The following is a 23,716-nucleotide window of genomic DNA, read 5'->3' on the forward strand; positions in this document are numbered from 1 at the left end:
AATGTGAAATGTGATAGATATTCTTATTCCCGTCTTTTTAAAATATTTGAGTTGTCATGAATACCTCTTTTCAAATAAGATATGTGGTAAAGCATACTTTTTATATTAGAAGAATGGATGTCCATAAAGATCAAAAAAAAAAAAATCGTGTCTTAACTTGTACATCTGGTAGACTGATGATATATTTAGTTCTTTATGGACATTTTTAGAAGCTGCTGATGGCTAGTAGGTACTGTTTTTCTCTTTCTAGGCTGTGTCTATAGTAGGAGATGAAGTTTTCAGTTTCAATCTGATATTAGATCCATATGCTACTGAGGGAGAAGCGTACACTGACATGTCGAAAGTGGATGCTACTGTATCTTTGAAAGTTGGCTGTATTCAAATAGTGTACCTTCACAAATTTCTCATGTCTCTTCTGGTAAGTCTTTCTTTCTTTTGTATGTTTCTGCTGCATTCTCAAATTAGTCTTCCTTGTTTATGTCCTCAGTACAAGTGGTAAATTAAGTTTCTGAAAGAGAAAGGATACACTTAATTTTTCATGTGTAGTATTAAAATACCTTAAGTAAGCTTTAACTCGTTAGAATTTCAAAAAACTAACACAATGCAAATGGATCACTTCCTACCCTCTGCTTTGGAAGGACAGAAAAACTTGGTGCTATTAAGGTATTTTGGGGGTTTTGTGTTCCCTGCCCTCTCCACCCTGGCAAAAACCTCAGTTCTTTGCAAACACATCTGAGCTAAAATTAGAGGCAGAACTTTCTGCAAGGTTAGATGGTATGAGAACTGCAAATCAGTCATGGTAAATATTCTACCTTTGTCATGTATCCTAATGTTGGCTTTTTTAATAAAGCATTAGTGGACTTGGTGTTCTTCAGTACTGACTTTCATAGGAATTAATATTCACAGGAGGCAAAGAGAGGCTCTAAAAATGTGTCCCCAAAACTGAATGAAGAAGGAGAAGGTAGAGACAAGTTTGAAATGAGTGGTTTGTCTGGTTAGTATGTTTTTGACCCTATAATACAGGTCATGACAGAAGGGACTCAATTGTCTTTCCCTGGGGGAAACAACAGACAGGCAGTGTGATTGTTGGTTGGTGTTTGTTGTGGTTGATGATGTAAAATGAGAGTCATTTAGATTAAGGAAGAAATGTCTGTAAACAGTTTTTCCTTCATCTGCTTGTTCTAGACCTTTTTGAATAACTTCCAGACAGCTAAGGAGGCACTGAGCGCTGCTACGGTCCAAGCTGCAGAAAAGGCGGCTACCAGCGTAAAAGACCTGGCTGAAAGGAGTTTTCGACTTGCAATGGATATTGACTTGAAAGCACCAGTTATAGTCATTCCTCAGTCCTCAGTTTCCTCCAGTGCTATAATAATAGATCTTGGCTTGATTAGGATTCAGAACCAGTTTAGCTTGGTGCCTCCAGAAGGCAGTTCGCTCCCTCCGGTCATTGAGAAAATGGATGTACAACTGACAAAGCTGAAACTTTCTAGGTAAAGTACACTTTATTAAGTAATGCCTTAGCTAATTTTGTATATTAATACTCTATAGGATATTAATGTACTTGCTTAGAAACCCTGCGCGGTGACAGTGTCAAATATTTGCTGTTAACGTACAAACTTCTTAAGGGCAAGTAAATCAGTAGGAAAATAAGATACTGTTCTGCTCAGGAAGCCCTTTAAGCCTGAAGAGATATTGCATTCCGGGTTTTAAGATGTTTGAAAATGTAACATAGGACTTAACTTCTAACTTCCCCACCACGTGTGATGTGGGTTTTTTTTTTTCCCCCCTCTTTGTTTTAAGGGCCACTATTGAGACGGGCTTGTCACATCCAGACATTCAGATACTTCACCCTATTAATTTAAGCCTGTCTGTGAAACGGAATCTATCTGCAGCTTGGTTTCACAAATTACCGGTACTGGAGATCACAGGATATCTGGATGCAATGAATGTAAGTCTCCTGAAAAGAACGTGGTGAAAAGCTTGTGATAATAGTGTAAGACTAACCTTTGTTATTTCCGGACATGAAGGTGCAATGAGCTGCAAATTTTGAGCAGCTGTAGGGTGGGTTTCAGGGATGTCAACAGGGTCTAACCTACCTGTGTGCATGTGCAAGTTCAAAAGTGTCATGTAAAACACCTGAACTGCCGTGTACATTTATTAAACTGAAAGAGGAGGAGTCTTGTTTATTCCCTGCTGTAAGACAGGACCAGCTTAAATCCAGTGATTTTTGTCACCAATTTTCTGAGTCTCTTTTCAGTGCTTTTTTTTTGGAAATGATACCTTAAGAGGAATTTAAATTTATGCAAATATTTGTTTTAGTAACTCCAGTTTCATCACTTCCTTTGTCCCTTGAGTGATGTCAGGATAGTTGGAGTTTGTGGCAATTTATATAATATGAAAGAAAATACCAGGTACATCTTGGGTGAAACTGGAGTTAAAATACCATCAACTAACATATCATTTACAGGGAAGTATTAAAAGCATAGGTATGGTAATTAAAGGCTGCACTGTATATTGATCAAGTCTTAGAAGTCATAACCTTCTTTAATCTTCTAGTCCTTTAACAATAAGCTGTTAAAATTATTTCCTTGTGTTACTTGAGAGATGATCCTGCTGACAAAATACCTGTAAATAAGCACTGTTCTTGCCAGGAAACAGTGTTCTGCTTTACTACCCAGTGATAAGTTTAACAATGTGAACTGTGATCTGCCATTTTATAGGTTGTGTTAAGTCAAGAGGATTTGAATGTCTGTCTCAAATTGTTGACAGAAAACCTTGGTGAAGCAGAAGAACAACAAACTTGTGCACAACCAGTACTGCAAAATGAAGGTCAGAGATGGAATTTGTCATGAATATGAAATGTGTTAGCTTTCAGGAATAATAAAAAGCATTTGTTATCTGGAAAGCAAGCTTAGATCTGAGAATATGATGTGTAAGTGATAAATACCTCTTCTTGATTTTACAGGGACAGTGTTCATATTTCATTACTTGAACAGAGTAGAAACATTATAAGACAAAATTTGGTATTTGTGTTAGTTAAAATGTTACAAAACCAGCAAGGTATTGAGATGTAAGGGTCATCTTGTTGCCAGAACATGTTTCTGTTCCTTTGCCTACTCTGAAGTTAACAGCTCTGCTGTTGGAAATGTTTCTAGCTTGTTGTGGGTCACCGTAAAGAATTGGATATGTTTCTTGAGCTAAGCAAATGGTGATAGTTTGAAAAGTTAACCAATTTACTGAATGTTTCAGGTAAAAGCCAAGAAATGGAGAAATCAGTTTTGAGATGGGATACGAGTGTTAAAGAAGTAATCCTGTCTGAAAAGAGAAAAAGAATGTTAAATGAAGATGTAATCAATATGCTGCTTAATTTTGAAATTAAAGAGGTATGTATCCATTGGTAAAATATATCATTACGGAATCCAGTACTCATGCCTTTTTCTTAGAATTAGTGGGCTAGAAAGTCCATTTTAACTATCTAAGGAAGAGGGTACATACCAACAGAAAGAAACAAAAAAAAAACCCACAACAACCAACCAGGACCCAGATTCTTCACCTATTTCTTTAGCTGTTTTATTTTTCTTCATTATGTGAGATTTTATTTATAAAATAGTTAATGTACACGATGCATCTAACAGGGAAAACCAGACTACTTTTAGTTGTTCTGCACTCACTCAGCCTTAATCCTTCATGCTGCTTCATATGATTTTCTTGGTGACAAACCAGCTGCAATAGTTAAGCTAGAACTAGTATTTTCGCTCAGAGATATGAAGTCTGAAGGTTAGGCTGCAGTGAAGTACTGGGAAAATGCACAAACAATGAATTTACAAAGATAGCTGTGTGTAAGAATCATCCAAGCATGTATTTTCTCTGAAGATGTCTGTGATATTTAAATGTGAACAGCTCAGCCGACTGTGGGTTGGTTTTGTGGTTGTGTTTGGGTTTTTATGTAATTTTTGTTTCACTAAATCAGTGTGCATGTTTTTGTCCAATGCAAATTCTGGGTCCTATTTTTATAGACAGAAAAAAAACCCCTTAAAACCAAAAACTACTCTATTACTGAGTGTAAGTTGCATTCAAAGACTAAAACTTCCTCCTCTCCCCAGCCAGAAGGGTAACATATTCTATGAGTGTGACATGAAATCATATCAGACAACTTCATTTTAAGGGCATTAGAAAGGGATATCTTTAACAAACTGGGGATGTGGGTTCTCTCTGTAAAAAGGCTAAATGTGTAGATTAATACTACTTTGAAGCTTAGCTGAGGAGATAATGCTCAGATAACTGCATACCATAATATCTGGACAGCCTTACTGGAATAGTGAACTTATTTCTCTTTCTATATTCAAGGTTGTAATAACCTTGATGAGGCAGGTTCAGAAGGAACGGCATCCATTACATATTCTAACTGTGCTACAGCTTGGGACTGAAACCAAAATAAGGAATCATGAATTGACTGCAACAGCATATCTGAAAAAAATTATGATGAGATGCACTGAAATAAAGGGTAAGTCTTCTAGAAAAGGGGTATTCAGCCAGTACAGTGTGTGCAATTGGCTTGGGCAGCAAGAGGATAATATGGTAAAAATCATAATAATTGGTAGGGTTAGAGGGAAAAGGGCAGTTTACATGCCAAGTTCATTTAATGACACTGTCGTGTAATTTAGATTCAATTAATCTGTTGTTTTACCTCACACCAATTTTCTCCTGTTGCTAGAGTTAGCTTGGGTTAATTTGAGATAGTTGCTTACTTTGAGTAGGAACGATCCTTCCTGAGAAATATTCTGTCTGTTCAGACTGTTTTGGTGAGCTTATGAATCTGTGCTTTATGACAGCACTGGAAATCCAGTGTGCTTCCTTGATGGATCTGGTAACAATCCAAAGTGATAGTCAAGTAATAACTGAGGCATTTATTCAAAGTAGATAAGTATAGTTCTGAACATGAAAACCTAAAGATAGGAATGCAAAACTAATTATAGGAATGCAAATAACTTTCAAATGTTGTATCTTCTTTCAGGAAGATAAGTTGATTTTGACTAGTTTATTTAAAAGAAAAGTAGAATACAACATTTCACAAGGTAATGCTTAATCTGCAGTTTCTCAGTGAAAATAGATTTTTACCTCCACTATTTCAACAAGAACAGTGGATAATTAGTAAATAATTGAGAATTAGCATGGAGATATTCCACAGGTGGAGTAAAGCTTGTGAGTGGAAATATTTATAGTTTTATTTCTTTATTTGCAGACTCAAAAGGAGAAGCTCTTTGCATTATTAATTCTTCAAGTGAGACAGATGAACATCTTCTGAAAATGGAATACATTAAGGTTTCAATGCCTCTTAAATAAGATTATATGGGAAGTAAAATAAGGCTTCCAGACGTAGCCTGTGTTAGATTTCTTTTGGATATTTAAAAGGCTGTAGGATTTGTATCCAAAACTTGTCTAAGTTTTCTCCCAAATACCTGTTTTTCAACTTACCATTCCATTTCACTTCCATGACTTCCATATAGCGCTTGCTTCGTAAGTTAATAGAATTTTTGAAGTCACTGGTGAGACCAGATGTTTGAATGTTTTTGTCTCTGTAAATGATAGAGATTAGTACCTTATGAAACCTGATAGGCAAGATAGTCTTAGCCTGCATAAGTGATAGGTAACTCTCTATGGGTGGTAAAACTAGCATTTGAGGAATGATATGTTGGTAGCTAGAGTTATTGAGCTTTTATTAAAAAAATTTTTTTAAAGTGCCCTTCAAAAACTGTACAAATGCTTGGGAATCTGAGCCAGGGGGCTACTCATACTCGGATCTATAGTTACATCTTTATAGAGAAAACCAAGTTTATTTGTTCTGAGAAAGTACTAAGCATAAATTGATCCAGTTTAAATAGATCCTAGGTAAGAGCAGATTTTATAACTGGCCGATTGAACTTTCACAAAATATGTGCAATAAAAGGTCACTGAGCAGAGCATTTTGAGTACCAGTTCTGGTTGCCTTGATCATGAGAACTTGTTTCTTCAGGCTTCATCACTTTCCTTTGTTTTCATTTGCAATGGGCATAATCCTTCTGTGCAGTAAATTTGATTAGTTCAGTTAACTCAATAGAGACTGACTCTGTGCTTGGCCTGGCTTTTCTTCCTTTAGGCTGATCCTGATGGACCAGATTTTGTTACTACTTACAGAAGCACCAAGCAAAATATCAATGTAAGTACTGGGCTATATTTAGGGTTTTTTTAAGATTCTCAAAAATCAAACGGCTGACTTTCTCATCATTAAAGATTACTGCTTTATGTGTAACTATGTCAAAGAGAAATCCAGGAGGAAAAAGATATTGGATTTTTTGGTGTGTGGATTTTTTTTTTTGTATTTTTTTTTTACAGAGGTATTTAGTATTTTTTTTTTTTTCGTAACTAGAAGATGTACATTTTTAACTAGTTAAAATTTATAAGGATATATTTCTAACCAGGGCCTGTAGGATGCATAGTATTTTTGGAGTGTTACATTTAGCAGTGTGTGGAGTGAAGGCCTGGTGTTTCAGAGCTTGAAAGTTCTTAACTGTGAAGTTGAGATGTGAGGTGAAATGTCAAACAAGTGTTCTTGGAGGTGTTGTGCTCCATTGGTCCTTTCTTTACTTCTCCTGAAAGCAACTACTCCTGTAGTTTTCCATGGCTTTGGTGGCTTCTAAAGTAAGCAGGTCATTTTCCTTTTAAAATGTTGCCTTTAAAGCAGCAGTGGTAGGTGGAGCTTCCTTCTTGACAGCTGTATGTGGAATTGGAAGTGGCTGGACTACTTTGGAGTCAAGAAAGGTGACATCCCTTAATGTATCGGCAAAGTCCGCATTTTTCAAGAGTTGCTCTGAGCTAGGAAAAGTTGGCTACTTGATGCTAGGTTTTGCTAAGTAATATTGCCTGGAGTAGTTGCTATTTGCATACTTTCTGTTCTGAATGCAAGTTTTGGATCTTGTTGTTTTGTTGTATAATACCTACTAAAATATGGTTCTGAGGATGTCAACTAAAGTGCTCAATATTCCACAATGAAATGTAGCAGAACTAAGGGAACTCATTGAAAAAGCATAACCATGTGAAGCAGCAAGTTTTAGATGGACACAGTTCCTCTGCAGCTGTTTAAAGCTTCCCTTCCATAGCTCCCTATCTGTTCGGAAGATTGGGTGGTGTTAAGTTGAAGGAGACGAAAGGGTGAGATACTTGTGAAATTGAGCCAGCCACTTTTTTTTCCTCAATTCGATGACAGTAACTCTGAGTTGTTATGCTATAGACTGCTACTGAATAACAATGTTACCTTGTCTCCTTGCCCTCATTTTAGGTCATCTTTTCACGGTTGGATATAGTACTTCACACAGAGGCTTTGCTTTCCATCATGAGTTTTCTCACATTCAGTGTTCCATCGGGTAGTCTTCCCAGTACTGATAAAGCATCAGACAAGAAGCCTGAAATGAAAGAACAGGAAAAAGGAACTACTCTTAATCAAGGTACTCCTGTATTAGAAAGGCCATAGTTCTGTTGCTTAACAGCATCTACCCTTTGGTTTCAAAGGATACCGTTTCTGGTGACAGCATGGCAGTCTATTTTGTTGAAAAACAAGGCATGCACAACTGTATGCGTGGAGAAAATAATATATTTTTTCTTAAAAAGCCAGATACTTTTGTTGTTTATTTTACAAATTCTCCTTTCTCAATGTAACTTTTTCTAGGAAGTGGCTGGATTTGTATTACACGAAGTTGAATAAGTGATGTTGCAGTGAACAGTATGAAAGCCCTGCCAAAGCATCAGTGTCAAAACTTCATTGCTTTCCATCCAAAGGCTCTAAAGAGTGTTTACATTGCTGAAAATAAACATTCCTGGGTCCTGGGGAAGCCAAGAGAAGTTTTGAACTGAAGGATATTGTGCTTATTTTAATTACTGGTATCTGTAACTTTGAAAAAGTTTGAGTTTTTATATGGAAGCTCCTTATGAATGTTTAATCAGGTCCTGTGTGGTTGATTCTTGCACTTGTAGTGTTGTTTGGGAAATTCAAGGAGTTTTAATCCTAAATCTCTTGGGACTGAGTTGACAGTGGCTGGCTGTTAGATTTTTGTGTTCTGCAGGTCCCTTCAATTTTGCTGCAGAAAACCATTTTTGCCTGTGTTGGTGACTGTTCTTGTGCTAGAAGAAAACTCTGAGAGACTTAATTCATGTCTTGACTAATAATTAACAGTAACTTTTAGGGTCAATGACTGCAGGTTACTTTTTTGATTACTTCATATATGTATATAACAAATAATCTAACGTTTGTTTTAAAAAACTGATTTGTAATGAAGTTCTTACATGTCTCTTGTGTTGCCTGTCCAGTATCTGCTATTACAGCCCTTGATGACATCTGTGAATTAAAACTCACTGCAAAGCTAAATGCATTCGGTATTACAGTATGTGATCAGACCTGTAGAATTGCTGACATTAGAATACAAGGTAAGGGTTTTGATTTAAATATTAGATTAGTTGGTTGTAGCAAGAAATATCTTACTCCTCTCCATTCATTGACTTCTGAAAGACCAGTGTGTGCACTGTAGATGTCTCTAACATATCATAGAATCCAAATGTATTCAAAACATATGATTGTGGTTAAGTATTTCAGTAGCCAAGATGCCTGTGAGGGAAGAAAATGTCTGACTCAGAAAAATAAAGTGATTAATTTCTAAGTGGAGTAAAATTAAAAGAATTGAAGCCACTATGTTATATATAACACTAGCTTCCATTTTTTAATAGCTAGATTCCAGATAGCATTAGGAATTTTTACTCTATTGTTAGAGTCAATTTATGTTGGCAAACTTGTCATGTGTAGTAAGGTCATGACTCCTGCCTTGTGCTCAGCATTGGTTGTTACATAGAAGAATACTAGTTTCTAAGCTTTTCTTTATATTCGGTAGTAAATAATGCTGCTTTTTAGAAAAGTGTTTACTTAATAAATGCACTTCCACAAATGCTTCTTCCTTCTGTCTCAAATCAGGAATGGATGCATCTGTAGCTATGCGAACTAAAAAGATTGAAGTGTTCTCCAGACTTGAAGACATTATAATTACAAATGTTGATCCACAAACAATCCATAAGAAGGTGATGTGTTGTGCTGATTGTAAACAAACAAAAAGACCTAATTCTTTAAATTATTTAATGACAGCACTGTAGTTGATTTGCTGTGTTGTATAATACTAAGTACAATGTAATGTACCAAATATTAAGCAAAATTTCATTAGTTTAGTTCCTTTATCTCAGGGAAGCAAAACATCAGTATTGAATTATTTTTAATCGTGTTTGCATTGATGCATTTTATTTTGAGTAGCATGGGTTAAATATAGAATGACTAGAGAGATAACCACGTGAGAACAGACATGCCATAAGATGGCTGATTCAGTTTCCTTTTGTGCCTAGCATACATGTCCAAGTGCTACTGATAAGTTGCAGTTGATCTTTTTGTGGAAATATTTCTTGTTTGATAACTTCAGCATTTAGTGTATGACAGATTGTTGCCAGGGAGTATTAACTATATGGACTTAATCTTCTAGGCTGTCTCCATAATGGGAGATGAAGTGTTTAGATTTTACATGTTACTTTATCCAGATGCTACTGCAGGGGAAGCTTATGCAGATATGTCAAGGGTGGATGGTAAAATGTCTCTGAAAGTTGGCTGCATCCAAATAATTTACCTACATCAGTTCTTTATGTCTCTTCTGGTAAGACATTAGTTTCAGTTCTTTTCTTGACATTACAAGTTTTTTAGTAAAATAAAATGTAATTGGCTCTTTGTGACCTGTACCTCATGGTGAACTGATGTACAACCATATAGTAACATTTTGCTGAATAAGTGTCACTTAAGTTGCACTGCTTTATAGAAGAATGACAAAACAGAAGGATGATAAAATAAGTAACTGAGTTGGTAGCTTTAACAATATCAGAAAAATTAAATAGGTAAGCAATGTCTTAGCTTGTGCAAGATTTTAACCTTTATTTCTTTTGAAACTTGCACAGTTGAATTGGAAGTTTTCATCTATCTGCCTCAGCCATAGTATTTTTCTTAAATTCAGGTTTTGTCTGGGGCTTGCCATTTTGTGAAGCTTATTTGGTCTCACAGAACTTTTTTTTTTTCACTACCTGTCCATAGAACTTCCTAAACAATTTCCAGACGGCACAGGAAGCCCTGACTGCGGTCACCGTTCAGGCGGCAGAAATGGCCGCTTCCAGTATGAAGGACTTTGCTAAAAAGAGCTTCCGCCTCTTAATGGATATCAACTTGAAAGCTCCGGTTATAGTTGTTCCTGAATCTTCAACTTCGTGTAATGCTTTGGTAGCTGATCTTGGCTTAATCAGAGTTCAGAATGAATTCAAGCTGGTGTCTTCAGATGAATCTTCTCTTCCTCCAGTCATTGACAACATGGATGTGCAGCTAACTCATTTGAAATTATCGAGGTATACACAGTTTTATTCTGAATCAAAAAGTGTTCCTGATCCATATGCCCATGATCCATATGCAGCATTATTCTATTGTTTATAGATGGTAGGCAATGAAAACGTAGTAAAACCCAACAACATCCTTCCACCCCACTCCTCTTCTAAATTCAGGAGAGCTTTTAGGTAGGGACACAGATCTACAATCTCAGACTTCCTGGAAAGAAAGGAAGATAAGACAGTTACTGAGTTAATCCTAAGTACAAACTTGGGCATAAGTGCCTGTAAGCACCAATTATTATTAATTAGAAAACAAGCATACCCACAGTTCTGCTAGATTACTATATTATTTGGGATTCTGCAAATACTAAGTGTTTTTTCTCTGCTGCTTCCACTCTGTATTATAGGTGCATTATATCCACAGATTCTCAACCAGATTCTGAAATTCTTCGTTCTGTGAGTTTGACTTTACTGGTCCAGAGAAATTTAGCAGCAACTTGGTATCATAAAGCCCCAACAATTGGTATCAAAGGAGACCTAAAACCACTTCAGGTAATATCATGGCGAATCAGAGCTACATCAAAAGTTAGATATATTCTCAGGGTACTGCTTTAACGTAGTTAAGGAGCTTGTAAAGTCATTACAATTTGTGTTCTTTACGTAATGTAAGATTTCCAGCTTGACTGTCCAGTATATAGATGCGTTAAATTTTGATATTATATAATGAATAATTTTTATGTAGCTGCATACAACTATCTTTTGACTCAACAGTCAGTGAAGTCATTGAGCTTATCTATTGAGTTAGCATTTAAAATCTGGATTTAAGATGTAATCCGTAATATTCGAGTTATTTGAGTGTTTAGTAGATTTACTAGTAATTAAAAGGGTAGATGTGGATTTATAATATACAACAATTCAAAATTAAGGTTGATATCTTTGTAGTGGAAGTGCTTTACTTTCTATTGTCCTACATTAACCACATGGATTTGAGTGAAAACAGACTGGGGGTCCTTTCAGTTGTTCACGAGCCCTGCCTCATTTCTGGGTCTGTGCTGTGGCCAAATGCAGCACTGGTGAGGCACAAAGGAATAAGATATTGAAGGAGTACCAGTAAAAAAATTAGGAAACACATTCTAATACTATTATGGGCTAAATGACTACATTTTGTCACATACTACTGTTCATTTTTTTCACAGTCATTTTGTTTTACAATTAGATTCAGTTTGTGAGCTCTTTAAAGGCTTACTGAATGGCAGTTGCTTTAGTGTATACAGTGTAAAGCTTGGCTTTAATGCTATCTGTTTGTGTTTCTGGATTACTGAATTGTTAAAAAGTGCTTGTGATCATCAATGACTCATTGTTAGCAGGTGAAGAGCTGTTACAAGATTAGAAAGTGTTATCATGCTAGTTTTGTTGTAGCTCATGTTCATAACAAGTAACAAATGATATTTTAGGAAAAGTGGGTAAATTTTTCTGGGTGTTTTCACCAGTATAATTTTGACTAGACAGCTTGCTTATGATGGAAGCAGCATGTTGTTTCTCCTCAACATCTGCATGCTATTGATAGAGGTGGGGTTTTCTGGAGAGAAATATTGTCACCAAAACTGAAGTTGTGATTTCTTACTTTACAGATTGCACTAAGTGAAGATGATCTAGCTGTTGTCATGAAAATCTTACTTGAAAACCTTGGAGGGGCTTCTTCGCAGCCAAATATTGTGCAAGAGAACATCAAAGATACACAGATACTTAGGAAGGGGAAGGTTCCAAATGAATCTGATTTCTGTGAGGGTATGCTCAATTCAGAGTATGTTTAGGCAGAGGGCTATTTTCAAATTCAAACATCATATTTATATGAAGCACTTCTATGTGTGTAAATAGAATTGTTTTTCTTAGTTGCTACATATGCATTTTGTACATGAAAAGTTATAAATAATAACATGTGCACATGCCAAAATGTTAGTGTGAGCGGTTGATGGCCAAAACTTCCTGTAGTGTATTTTTTTACAATTCATCTCTTCTAGAGTGGTATTCTGCAGTCTGTATTAATATCTCTTATAAGTTGCAAGTGTTTTAAAAAATTCAAAAAAGCCAAACCAACTCCCCCAGAATATTAATGCACAATCACAGCAATCAAGGATACTATTAGTATTCAAATAGTCTGTTAATGTCAACAGTGTATGTCTCTGGATGAGATATTGTCAACACCTCGCCAAAATATTTTTTTTGCCCAAAACTTAACATTCTCAATATAAAAAAGAATTACTGTTCAACCAGTAGTTGAATTATTATGTTACAAGAAGTAGGTGGAAGGAAGATTAGTGCAAACTCCTTGAGCAGTCTTGGTAATTCCTGTAGTTCTACATTAAAACAAATGAAAAATTGCAGTAAAATAATGACGGCTTTTTTTAAGGTTCTTAAACCACTCTGTGCTAGGCAATTTTACCATGCATTGAATAGAACTTAGTGACATTGAGTAAATAAAAATGTGAATTGTTCTGAATAGTCTTCCTGATTTAGAGCTTTCATCTTCTTGGGACTTTCTGATCTTAAATTAGAAGAAAAAACAAAACAAACAAAACCCACCAAAACCAAAACCAAACCAAACCAGTAAACCACCCCCAAGCCCAGTGTTCTAAAGAAATATAAAAATATTTTCTTTTCGCTGACAGGTCCTCCTCTTGCTTCTGGGCAAAAAAATGTTTCTACAGTTCAGTCTTCTGCGGAGTGTTATACAGCGCTTAAATTTGACTTTAATTTTGAGTCGCTTTCAGTAATTCTCTACAACAGTGATAAGAATCAGGTTTGTGACAAAGCTTTTACCATACAGATGGATTGAGTACCTTAGGCTTCTCATGTGGACAGAACTTGGGGTAGTAAAACAAGAGTTGAGTTGGTTCTGTTGGCTTTGTTATACTTGCTTTATGGAGCTTATGCAATTTATCCTGTAACTTTGAGTTTTTATGGGCAGGGATTATTCTTAATTTGAAGGACACAAGTGCATTTCTAAAAATCACACTGAAAAAAAAAATTCTTGTGAAATGAGCATCACAGGGAAGAAACACACTCTGATGGGATTGTATTTTAATTTCGTCTTCATACGCTTTGCATATATTGCTGAGGTCCTGGTTGTAATTGAGTTAGTGTGAAAGAAGTGGAGGGATCCTCTGGTAGGAGCTTCAGAGTTCCCAGGGATTATCCTTCAGTCACACATTCTGAATTACTGTTAGAAATGCGGTGAAGAAACAACTTTACTAGAAGCTAACTTGTTTCTTCTGTTGTCTCAGTGAGTTTCTCAGACTAATTTGTATGATTGGAGGACTGATGACAGCAACAGGCTAATCAGATCTTTCAGTTTGTGGATCAAAGTGTGCATGGCTAGTAGCAATGGCAACATCCTAATTACTTTGTTCTGCGTTAACTAGTCCTACTATTTCTCATTATGTAGAAGTCTCTGCTCTCACCGCATAGTGACAAGTTACGCCTTGGTGAACTCCGGCTGCATCTCATGGCATCATCAGGGAACATGTTTTCAGATGGCTCAATGGATATTAATGTTAAACTCAAGGCATGTACCCTGGATGACCTCAGAGAAGGAATTCAGAATGTGACTGCAAGGTAAGTTTGAGTGTATCAGAAATGGAAAAAAACTTCATGCAACTTGTGAGGAAGACTGTTGCCTTGTTCTATACTTTGCTTCACATGGGATTGATAAAACTTAGTAGGGCTGTCCGTTGCTGCCTGTCATACTATGTACAAAAGCAATGGATGAAGTAATTTAATGATGTTGAGGAAGTTCTTCCTTTCATATCTTCATTTCCCAGGTTATCCAAAATACAAAAAAAGTACCTGAGAGGCTTGACTATTACAGTCAACTGTGTAGAACAGCTGAGTAGAGAGTAACCAGCCTCAGCTAGACAGTTGTGTGCAGTGAAACTTATGCGGCTTGTAACAATCAGACTAATGTAGTTCCGAAACTGTTGCATACAAATTTTAAATTGAAATTACTCTTCTGTTAGAGAAGCCTATACAACTTTTTTCCTAGAGGAAACACTGCATATGTTGTAATTCCTGTTTATAAATGACATGGAGAGGAAAAAAAAAGTACTAGTTCATATTTGGTTTTTAGATCTATATGTTATGATGTTTAACATATTTCTTATTGAATTTGTTTTCCAGAATGATAGACAAGAAAGATGACACAAATGACAGTTCAATGATAGATATAAACTACAAGCAGGATAAAAATGGAAGTCAAGTCACTGCCGTCCTTGACAAGCTGTACATATGTGCCAGTATGGAGTTTCTGTTGGCAGTAGCAGATTTTTTCATTAACTCAGTGCTGGCATCAACTGAAAGATCAGCACAGGTGCAATTAAAGCAAGTTGCTTCTGGGGTATCTAAGCCAGAAACAGGTCTGTAAAACTGATTTGCACCCCCACTCCCCTCCTTTACAGACTTCAAACCAAAAAGAAATAATCCAGAAGTTTTCAAGATGCTATCTTGCTATCAGACTTTAGAAAAAAGTTTCTTCACAATGTGTAAATTGGCTAGTGATACCATAGGTGGTTGCAAGTAGTAGTAATTCTGAAACTGCTGTTTAGTAGTGGAGTTGTGCTCTCCAGCAGAGCTAAATACTGAACATCACTTGTGCTAAACAGGGTTTTGTACCCCTGTAATATTGCAAAGGAGGCATGCTTAGAGTAGAAAGCACCCTGTAGATGGTAGTTAAGAGAGTAAAAAGAACAACTAAGTCTATAAAGGCAAGTGGTGAAGAATATTTTACCCATACTTCTGCAAGCTGTGTGTTTTGAAACTGTAGGCAGTTCACTTGTTCTTCTCTTCCCTTGTTGATGACCTGCACAAGTCCTGTGCTAAGTGAGGGACAGTACACACTTGAGAAAAATGGCTCTGGCAGGGGCTGCCAAGGACTACTCAAATGTGTTGCTGGCTGCAAGCCATGATCCATGGCTTTCTTTGTTTTCCTGTAGCGCACCAGGCCTCAACTTGGCACCTATTCCATTGCATAGGTGTGATATTTGGTATTCCTGGCAAGCGATAGGTGTGAGTAACTCACGTAGTGAGTCCCAGCATGCTGGAGGGTCACACACCACTGTGCTGCGTGTCACTGAGAACCAAAGTGACTTGATTTATCACTAGGTTAGAGTCTTGCTTTTAACGGAGATAAATGTAATATGATTCTCTTCTCCTGTTTGGAGACTGAGAGGATCTTCAGACAAGAAATTGTATATCTCTGATTTGGTTTTGATTAGTAGATCGTCACTCTAAAATTAGTTGCTTTAGGTATTGAGCCGGCAGATAACTGCTTCCAGCTTGGCTTTGTAGACCCAATGCTTAGGGTGACTGAAGTGTATAGGGCTAATACTGTCCTTCTACAATATTGAAACAAACAGTTTCTTCAGAATTAATCTTCTGACCAGTTTGGTGCTGATTTCTATATGCTCCGTGATATTCCATTTTAGAGAAGTAAAAAATGTGATATTATTTGTTAAATTTGTACCCCTAAAATTATGTAGCATTTTTTATGCATGGTTCAGGTATTATGTGCATAATAATGCTTTCAAACGTTTTATATTCAAGGTGATTTTTTTACTAATTTCACAGAAGTATCTCTACGACCAAATATGACAGTAAAAGCTGTCATCATGGATCCAGAAATTGTATTCGTTGCTAATTTGACCAGTGCTGATGCCCCTGCCTTAAAAGTTTCCTTCCAATGTGACTTTTCGCTGATGTCTGGAGGGGCTGCACAAAGGATGACTGCTCAAGTGAAGGAATTCAAAGTGTTGGTCTGTGCCTTTCTCAAACAAAACCAAGACAAGAATGTTACTACAGTAAGAAACTTGTATTTCATAATGAAAAAATAATGAGAACTGTTGGCAGATGTGTCCTTTTAGTTGGCATATCCATAGCACTCAGAAAATTCAGTTTTCATGTCATTAATTTTTATGAAGATATGAAGGGACTGTGAATCTGTGATATGCCATTTAAAGAGAAATCTTTTATCGGAAGGTGCATAGAGCTCTAAAACCTGTGTAGTTCATTTGTAAATGAAATTTGAAGTTTGTTGGTGAGAAAATTGCATGAGGGGGTTTGAACACTAAGAATACTTCACTGCAACTTTGCTTACTGCCTGTCAGTTGATTTGTATTTAGTTTTCTTAGGTATTTGGCATTTCTTTTTTTTTTTTACTATACCATAAGTTTATCTCTGTGTGTGGGTTTTGTTTTCAATTTTTAAAGCTTTATGTAAAAAATTTTTATTTCACTAACTTTAAACCTTCCAGTACAAAATTGCTCTTGTACAAATTTGGGTCCTGGAGTGAGGCACAGTAACACTACGGAAAGAATGGTGTTACTATGAAAGGTGCTGTTACTATATGGGTTCAATATCCCTTTAGCCTATGGGATCAAAAAAATACAAGACCATTCAGAAGGATTAGATTCGAGGAGATACCTTAATAACCAAGTTAAATTTTTTACTCAGGTGTTACGGCCATGTTCCTTGGTCATGGAAAATATGATGCACGTCTCAGGGTTACAAACTGTGGTAGTAACCGTAGAAGAACTTAGTATAAAGGTAAGATTATAAAAAATGTCTTGGGGAAGAACAGGTGCATTTCGCAAACAGCAGCGTGAGGATTTTATAATTTATGTATTAGTATTTAAAATTTCCTTTTTCCCCATCAGTTTAATTCCAATCTTAGAATTTCATTCTTGAGCCTGTGGGATTGTGAGAGAGGAATTGGGAAATTTTGTAGGAAAGGAAAATACTAGGAGCTCTATGAATGGGTTCCGTTTCTATATCTTGGAATTCAAATTGCATCCCTTATAAGGGCCTTAGATGCTGTGTACCTGTATGAAGAACCCAAGAGTTATTGCTGTTTCCATTTATCATATTTTTTGTATGTTAATCAGTTTTAAAATATTTTGAGCTATAAAGGCTTGGGTTTTTTTTCTTTGTTCAAGATCTCACCGATAATTCTGAATACTGTGATGACCATTATGGCTGCCATAAAGCCCAAAAGAACAGAGGAGGATTCTAGAGGAGCAACTGAAGTTCCTGAGAATTTGTGGCAAGTGAAACCTATAGATGAGTGCAATGCTTGGTTTCTTGGTGTTGATCTAGCCACAGAAGCAACAGAAACTTTTAAGGACCGTGAACATATTCTGAAACAAGAGAAGTTTGACATTGCAGTGACATCGGTTCAGATCACCTTGGAATGTGGTCTGGGACATCACACTGTCCCTTTGTTGTTAGTAGAATCTGAGTTTTCAGGTGTTCTTAAAAACTGGTCCTCGCTGATGGAAGTCACTGCTGATATGTCGCTGGAGGTACGTAGAATCAAACTGTTAGCAGTTAAAAACACTTCAGCACATTTCAAAATGTTCAAGCAACCTTTTAGTACACTTTCTATATGCTAAATTAATAAGTTTAAATTGTAATGCTCTTAGGAGTTCTTTAGTAGTCAGTCAAATCTGACAAAGGATTGTGTGTTCTTTATAGAAACTTTGCAATCAATAGTAGATTTTAATTGCAATTGCTACTGTGGAATAATGTAGTCCTCTCTGTTCCTGCATATTTTCTGCATATTCACTTGCAGCTGTAGGAACAATGAGCTTGGCTTAGTTGAATATTCATATTTAACTCTTGTTGTCCACCTTTTTTCTCTAGCATTGTGTTTATTGATAGAAGTTACACTCTTTTTCTCAAAATCACTGCATCTTGGATTGTAATCCCACTGTATTTGTTTTGCCCACAATTGCAACTCTTTTTTTTCCCAAGATATGGTGAATTCTGAGATGGCATAAGACTCCTACAGAGGCAGCATGTTAACATTTCATACAACCAGATGTGCAGCTGCTCTGTACAATAGCTTAAATACATCTTAGGTGTATTTTGTCAGTTCAGCAAATGTGCCTTATAATCTGTTCTGTACTGGATATACAAGAAGCCTTATTTCATCGCTAGATGTGTGTAATGCAGTAGAGTATAGAAGACACATACGCTATCCATAGACAGTGGGGGAAGGCACTGTGGTTCCAGAAGTGGGGAGGGATGAGGAAGGTCACTGACAGGGACCAATCCAGCACTTTTTGGTCCACAACTTCTATTCAGATGTGCAGTGGCTGAAGGGAAGTAAAAACTTCGTGTAGGCTACATTAATTGTTCCAGTGGACCAGATTCAGACTAAGGTTTTCTTAAACTAAACAATATTTCATAGTACAGGGACGTACTTACAGCACTGACATTTTGAAACTCAAAATCATTCTCTCAGACAGTTTCAGACAGGATAGAGATGGCATTATATTAAGTGAAGGTATTAAAATATTTGGAGTTACCAGACTGGTTGCTCTGAAAGCAAGCCAGTAGTGACTTCTTGAAAAATGAGGTCACTTACAAAAGTTTTGACATATCACACTACTGCATATTAATTTTTGAAGCCATTTGAAAGTTGATAGATCTTCAAAATGTGAAATGAAGACTATTTTCTTATTAATGTTTTTCCTACTAAATGCTATTAGAAGGAACCCAGTCCTTTTTTTTTTTTTTTTAGATGCCTTTTTTAAATTTTGATTTTTTTCTTTAGGTTCATTATTACAATGAAACCTATGCAGTGTGGGAGCCACTTATTGAACGAATTGAAGGAGGAAAGAAGCAATGGACTTTAAAACTGGAAGTATGTAATCATACTTGAAACTATGTGAAACAGTTAGAATAGACAGGTATTTCTAGAAAGCTTTATGTGACAGACATTGATCTTTTTAATGCTGTTGCTTTGAGGGAGCTATGCAATTTCAGATGAAAAAAAAAAAAAGTCAGTCTTCAGACACTTTAAGCTTTTTCTGTAGAATGTTGATTGTCCAGTGCATGGGTACCATGTAGCATGTAACCACACATACAGAGAGGGGAAAAAAATAACTTGCTTGCCTTCAATGCTGGTATAAAATTTCTGTGTTTGTGTAAGGTGTCTGAGATTTACACAGTAGAGTAGGTTTTCCTTTGCTCAGTGATATTATCAAGCATAGCTCACGTTTTTTCTCTTTTAACGTAGGAGAAAGTAATGTATGTGTTGGTAATTGCCTAATGAAATTTTTATTTTAGATGAAGACTAACCCTGTCCAAGAGAGAAGTTTGTTGCCTGGAGATGATTTCGTTGTTCTTCCTGAGCCACAAACTGCAGTTAACATCTCATCGAGTGACACAATGAATATAACAATATCCAAATGTTGCCTTGCTGTTTTCAGTAATTTAGCCAAGGTAATCCTAACAGGCAGAAGGTGCCAAATTATGTGGTTCTGTATGAAGTTCTGATTTTGTTTTTTAAAGAGCTTTCTGTGCTGCTAGTCACAAGCCAATGACTATTTTGCAGCCCTGACAGATGTTACCTAGCTGGGCTAAGGAGTTTACTCTAGTTAGTCCTTCAGGATTAGCAGAAAGGTGGTACTAGCTTTTGAAAGAAGCATTTCTGTGTTAGAAGAACAAATGTGCTTATGCAGGACTTAAGGAAGAGTCGTGGAAGCAGGCTGAATGAAAATAAACACAACCATTTCCTACAGTCCTTCTTCTGAAATATTAAAGGAAAATTTACTTCCTTTCTATCTTCTTAATAGAATACTCTACAAAGTGTTTTAGGATTGGCCTTCATACTATAGAAGTAGAATGTCCAGTTTATTGAAAACAATTTTTCCCTATTTTTCTTGTGATGGTAGGTGTGCTTATGAATGTCCCAGGCTGCTTTTCCCCATTTTTTAAGGGGAAAAGAAATTTTGGTTACTTAAACTATTTTTACAGAATGTGACTTCTGCCTATTTATTTTTTATTTCAAAATGAACAACAGTTCCCTAAGTTAATGCTTACCTATACTGTAAGTCTATATTGGCGGTCAGTTACCATGGCTTTTGTGTAGTCAAATGTTTGTAAGCATATGATTTGGTTGAATATGAAGTATGTATGTGGTAAATGTGCTTGGGACTTCTGTGTCCTGGATCTTATTTTTCTCTTATACAACTCAACAAGTATAAAAAAAAATTGCCTATGAGGAGCATGAATGCTTATTGTAGGATAAACATTTGCTGCAAATCACAGAATAATAATGACATCTTCTTGAAGTAACCTTTGCTTCATTGAAATACTACTTAGACAATGCATAGGTATTGCTATATGTGTGGTTTTGTTCTTTAAAATGGTAATGGGAACTGTCTCTTAAAGCCTATATATTTGTTATTGTGACTATCTATGACGTATTATATATGTTGTTAATTACAGGCATTTTCAGAAGGGACTGCATCCACATTTGACTCTTCCTTCAAAGAGACAGCACCTTTCATAGTGAAAAATGCCCTAGGTGTTCCTCTCAAAGTGCTTCCTAACTCAAATTTTCAGATAGTTGGTTCAGTTGAAAAAGGAAGCAACAATGATCTAGAAATTGGTCAGAACATGGAACTGGAATATTCTGTTTTTGAAACGTACCAACGAAGAAAGTTGTCTGCATTGTACCGACAAGAAAGCTCCGTCTTCTCTTTAAATTTAGGTATTATGCTCATGTGTTGTGACATGTTGAATATGGGAAGATGAGGGAGTCAACATGGTTAAATTCAATGTGATCAAAATTCAGGTGAAGTACATTGTGTTGAAACTACTTTTGAGTACTGATGGCAATTAAAAAAATTAAACCAGCTACCAAACTTCTTAAAGATGTAAAATTCCTTCTCTCAGTTTTTTCAGAGGGTGAAAAGTACAATATTTTTCCCCTTTTGGAAGAAATCGAAGACATTCTAGTGGAGTCATTGATTGACCATCTTGCAGAACCCTGGGACATAGGCCCGTGGGTTCCAACTCCTGTTAAACAGGATCTTCATTTCTCATATCCCAACCACCATTTGGCTTTCTGTAGTTACTCAGTTACTTGAGAGCAGTTAGAATTTTTCTGTGGTTTTTAGCTTTGCCAGAAAATACTCCTAGGAGAGTGGGATATAATAACAATAACTACTAATACATGATCTGGTGTGTGTTGGTGTTTGGTGTGTGTTTTTCTTATTTTTACCTTTCCATCCCATCCCAACGAAGGCACTTGGTTGTGTTGCATTTTGTGAACTCATGCAACAAATACCTTTGTTTACTGTTTGGTGTATTTATTGTGCTATGTGTAGATCATAATCTAAAGTTATGGTCTTCAAGAGTATTCTGACCTTAAAGCTTTCCTTCAGTGGGGCTCAGATACCATTTCAAGGTGCTTTTGCAAGAGTGCTTTGATCCTGGTAGTTGCTGAGTTTAGAGAACCTAAAGTATTGTTCAAATAGGAAATGGTTATGTGATTTGTTTTGCCTAATTAAGATCCTTGTATATTTTTATGGCTTAGAACTTCAAGGATATAAAGAAGCGGTAACCATTGCCATAGCCAAATCAGGTCGACGACTGTACAATGTAAGAAGCCTTCTTGTTGATCGTTCGGACTCTATCATTGTACAGATAGATGCTATAGAAGGAAATAAGGTTATTACTCTACGATCTCCTCTGCAGGTAAAAAAACCCAACCAAACAAAAATCCCCAACCAATCAACCAAAAAGAAAAACCTGAAAGCAGTGCTATTCTCTGAGTGACTTTACTTTTCTTACTTAATGCATTTATTTGAGATCATACTTTTTCATAGTTACATAAAGAGAAAATTAAGTATTTTTACTCTATTTCTTACGGTTTTTTTTTAATCTTTATTCTCTATGTGTGTGTCTTAATGATAAATGAAAAATTGGGCTTTACTTTCAACTATTTGCTTTCTAGTATCTTCAGTATTGAGGCTGGAATATGTACCTTTTATGTGACTTGGTATTTCAAGCGTGCTTTTCAGTTCATGGAACTTAAAAGTAGCATAGTTTTCGCATATGTTTGCATATTGTTCTCCTTCAGAATTGTATTTCTTACTAAGATGCCTAGAGGTCTATTTTCCAGAGGAGTTTGTTTGAATCTACTAATGTTGTTTTTCCTTGTTGCTATTCATACTTTTTCCATTAGAAATTTGTATGATAGAAATGTAATGAAAATTATGCATTTTGATCCTAGATCAAGAACCATTTTTCAATCCCATTTGTTATCTATAAACTGGGGAGAGACTCAAGGTCGCTGGAGCCCATTGGCATATCCAAGCCAGAAGAGGAATTTCATGTTCCTTTACATTCATACAGGTAACGCTTTTCTGTTCTGTAGGGCCAGTCTTTGTGAGACTGATGCACAAATAAAAGATGAGCGTGGAAGCTTCAGTTTGCACTTGGGATGCTTCCTGACTGGGCTAAAAACCCAAAATGCTACCTTGATTAGGTAATCAGTGTGCTGCAGATGCCCTTCAGAATGTTAGCAATTATTTTAAAATGGTTGAAGTTAGCTGTCAATACCAAGCTATTGTGTACCATTACCTGTCTTGTTCACATAGGTGCCATCTATATGTTCGACCGACAGGAATATTTGAAGGTCAGTTTAAAGAGTCCACAACTTACATTGCCTGGAGGGAAGAGCTACATAGAAGCAATGAAGTCAAGTGTTTGTTACAGTGCCCATCCATGGAGACAAATTTCTTGCCTCTGATAATCAGCTCAACAGCTGTACCTGATGAACTAAATTTTATTTCAACTAGTGGAGAGGATTGGGATCCTGCCTACATTATCCACCTTTACCCTACGCTCACTGTGAGGAATCTTTTACCGTACTCCTTGAGATATTTACTTGAGGTAAGTTCTTCCATAATTTTATTTGTAGATCTTTTAATTGATTTTTGTGTAAGACTATATTAACCTAGAAGTCAAGGTGGATGTAGTGTGGAAGATACTGGATGATGTTTTTCCAGTTTCCTCCTGTAAATGGATGAGTCAGCTGATGGATTGGTTCTGGGAGGTGAGTGGTTTAATTTGGATGCACCTGGTCAGTTCTGCCTTGCTTCTTAAAAATGAATCCTGTGCTGGATTGGTCCTTTCACTTTTACATTCTTCTGAGATCCTCTTTGTGTTTTGCAAGATATCTTTATTTCACAGAAGCATAAGAAAAAACCTCTGGAATTTCTGGAACTTTTCTTCTATGTAGAAAACACAACTTTCACTCTCCATTCTGACACTGATTCTTTACTGAGGACTATTGTCAAGTCTCCCTTGCATAAATTGGAAAATTTCTTTGCAGGATGCTGCTCAGACTACTTCTTCTTTTTTCAGTGTTTTCAGTATCTAGTATTTCTTCATGAAAAATGGGTGATTTTTAGTAAATACAAGAGGTGTGAGGAATTAG

The 23,716-nt window shown here is 36.3% G+C and overlaps 1 protein-coding gene across 9 annotated transcripts in view; it reads left to right on the plus strand.

Moving 5' to 3' along the window:
- VPS13C (vacuolar protein sorting 13 homolog C) overlaps positions 1-23,716 on the plus strand; it is an 89,003-nt gene that overhangs the window by 33,762 nt on the left and 31,525 nt on the right. For all 9 annotated transcript variants that reach the window (XM_071813809.1, XM_065847476.2, XM_065847475.2 and 6 more), the window contains 27 exons: positions 251-418; positions 1,186-1,490; positions 1,801-1,948; positions 2,721-2,829; positions 3,250-3,383; positions 4,348-4,504; positions 5,243-5,322; positions 6,137-6,196; positions 7,316-7,481; positions 8,341-8,457; positions 8,996-9,099; positions 9,549-9,716; positions 10,145-10,449; positions 10,836-10,980; positions 12,060-12,216; positions 13,098-13,228; positions 13,874-14,043; positions 14,605-14,840; positions 16,051-16,280; positions 16,933-17,025; positions 17,415-17,780; positions 19,037-19,126; positions 19,552-19,707; positions 20,716-20,980; positions 21,809-21,969; positions 22,508-22,629; positions 22,875-23,169. In XM_071813809.1, coding sequence (XP_071669910.1) covers positions 251-418; positions 1,186-1,490; positions 1,801-1,948; positions 2,721-2,829; positions 3,250-3,383; positions 4,348-4,504; positions 5,243-5,322; positions 6,137-6,196; positions 7,316-7,481; positions 8,341-8,457; positions 8,996-9,099; positions 9,549-9,716; positions 10,145-10,449; positions 10,836-10,980; positions 12,060-12,216; positions 13,098-13,228; positions 13,874-14,043; positions 14,605-14,840; positions 16,051-16,280; positions 16,933-17,025; positions 17,415-17,780; positions 19,037-19,126; positions 19,552-19,707; positions 20,716-20,980; positions 21,809-21,969; positions 22,508-22,629; positions 22,875-23,169 — 4,638 coding nt within the window. The remainder of the gene's footprint in view (positions 1-250; positions 419-1,185; positions 1,491-1,800; positions 1,949-2,720; positions 2,830-3,249; positions 3,384-4,347; positions 4,505-5,242; positions 5,323-6,136; positions 6,197-7,315; positions 7,482-8,340; positions 8,458-8,995; positions 9,100-9,548; positions 9,717-10,144; positions 10,450-10,835; positions 10,981-12,059; positions 12,217-13,097; positions 13,229-13,873; positions 14,044-14,604; positions 14,841-16,050; positions 16,281-16,932; positions 17,026-17,414; positions 17,781-19,036; positions 19,127-19,551; positions 19,708-20,715; positions 20,981-21,808; positions 21,970-22,507; positions 22,630-22,874; positions 23,170-23,716) is intronic.

This window comes from Patagioenas fasciata, chromosome 12 (assembly GCF_037038585.1).
Source record: "Patagioenas fasciata isolate bPatFas1 chromosome 12, bPatFas1.hap1, whole genome shotgun sequence".
Taxonomy (NCBI): Eukaryota; Metazoa; Chordata; class Aves; order Columbiformes; family Columbidae; genus Patagioenas; species Patagioenas fasciata.